The sequence below is a fragment of the Limulus polyphemus genome, unplaced genomic scaffold, assembly GCF_000517525.1.
Source record: "Limulus polyphemus unplaced genomic scaffold, Limulus_polyphemus-2.1.2 Scaffold7905, whole genome shotgun sequence".
Classification (NCBI taxonomy): Eukaryota; Metazoa; Arthropoda; class Merostomata; order Xiphosura; family Limulidae; genus Limulus; species Limulus polyphemus.
The window spans coordinates 13727-15608 of record NW_013673515.1 but is presented as its reverse complement, the minus strand read 5'-3'; the positions used below and the strand labels follow the sequence as shown (position 1 = coordinate 15608).

The following is a 1882-nucleotide window of genomic DNA, read 5'->3' as shown; positions in this document are numbered from 1 at the left end:
CGAATAGTGGGATTGACCGTCACATTGTAACGCCCCCACGGCTGAAAGGGCGAGCATGTTTGTGGGACGGGGATTCGAACCCCCAACCCTCAGATTGCGAGTCGAGTGCCTTATCCACCTGGCCATGCCGGGCCTACTTGAATAGAGTGCTGTCACAAAACATAATAAATTTAACATTTCAATTACCGAATATTAACACTTTTGCACAAATGTCCAGACCAAACTTCAAAGTAGCATTCATAGTGTTCGTGCACTCCATCGCAGATGGAAAAAAGCTCCGATCGCAATTCCAAAAGAGAAAACCCTCACAATACACAGTAGAGAAAAGCCGTATTCTAAAGCTAAAACATTTATTGTCGAGATTATAGGTTTGACGTTTGTGGCTGTAGCCTTTTTTGTATATGCCGACTTGCTGAATAATATCAACCTTGTCAGTAAACAGCTACAATACGGTGATCTTAAAACGTTTCGTGTTATTCCGCAACTACAGACAATTCGTGAAAGAGAGGTTTCAACAACCACAGGAATATAACTCAATTGGTCAGTTTTCAACAGTGCATTGTTGGCTTGTCGAAAATGAGTTCGAGAGGCTTGTTGAAAAATCAGAGCTGACGAAGGAACTATAGCCCCTTTCAGGAATATGAACTGAAACGACTCCAGAAAATGTTTTCAAATAAATTTGTCAAAGCAAATTAGCTTACATTTTTGTGTCCAAACATTTTTGCACACACTGAAAATTCTGCTGGCTTTACCCGTTTCTCACTCGCAAGATTTACGTAATATAATAAATCCCAAAGTTTTTATTTGTTTGTAGTTATAATAAACGTTTACATCATAGAGAAACGATTACTACCTGAAAAAGTGTTGGATATACAAATTGCTACAGGATGACCATGAGACTTTACCAGCTCCGGTTTTTGCTGACATTAGAAAGGCGTCCTTATCGCAAGAGTTTCCGTAACCATCATGTTGAGCACCCAAACTAAAAAGTATAACGTAATATAAATACAAATAATAATCTCAAATACACAGAAAACGAACTCAAACCGTACGTTAGATTTATCAATTTAAATTACTTAAATTGTGTTTGTTCTTTTTGAAAAATATAATTTGTAGGGAATGTTAATAACAACAGTGATTAGCTTTAAACACCGAAAAAAAGCATAATAAATAATAAAAACACGATAATAAAAAACCCTACAAATACGTGAGCACACGGGATTTCAACAAGCTAACTAATCCACCCGAGTCTTGTATCTGATTGCACAGTGAGAACAACAACCACCCCATACATCTAGAAAACATTAAAATTCTCAACTCCAGAACTACAGATTAAGAACTCTTTATTACATTATGCCTCTCCATTTTCGGTGAACACCCAACACTAAATAATAACATCAACATCTCCCTGTTGTCATTAATTCAATCAGTTCCAGATCCTCAGTGTTTTTATTTGATATTTATTATTATATTAAACATACAGTGTTTATACTTATATTTAAGCCTTTTTCTATAATAGTGTTTTCTTAACAATGTTATTTATTAAACGTATATGCCACACATTTTATTGTATATTCCATTATATTATTACCATTTAAATGTGTTCTTTCTAAGTTTCCGATTGAATACGAAAACTCGCTCAAATTCTAATGTTGCTTTTTATAGTTAGATAATAGTGAATTAATGAGTTTTTTTTAAGTATTACCGTGTTTTTAATATTTATTATAAAATTTCGTTTTCAGGAATCATAACTACACAAGAATCACCACAGAATGTTTATAAATAGTTGTCTTATATACAGATCGTTTTTATCAGTTCAACGCTTGCTTGTCTTACAATTTAATTCACTATAAAAACGACCTGTATATAAGACAATATTTAT

The 1882-nt window shown here is 33.8% G+C and overlaps 1 protein-coding gene across 1 annotated transcript in view; it reads right to left on the bottom strand.

The window, feature by feature from the left end:
- The window catches only part of LOC106474957 (A disintegrin and metalloproteinase with thrombospondin motifs adt-1-like), a gene marked incomplete at its 5' end in the record, with an annotated part of 22275 nt that overhangs the window by 8191 nt on the left and 12202 nt on the right, over positions 1-1882 (bottom strand). The window contains 2 exons of the mRNA XM_013935657.2: positions 854-982; positions 1237-1294. Of these exons, the coding sequence (XP_013791111.2) occupies positions 854-982; positions 1237-1294 (187 nt within the window). The remainder of the gene's footprint in view (positions 1-853; positions 983-1236; positions 1295-1882) is intronic.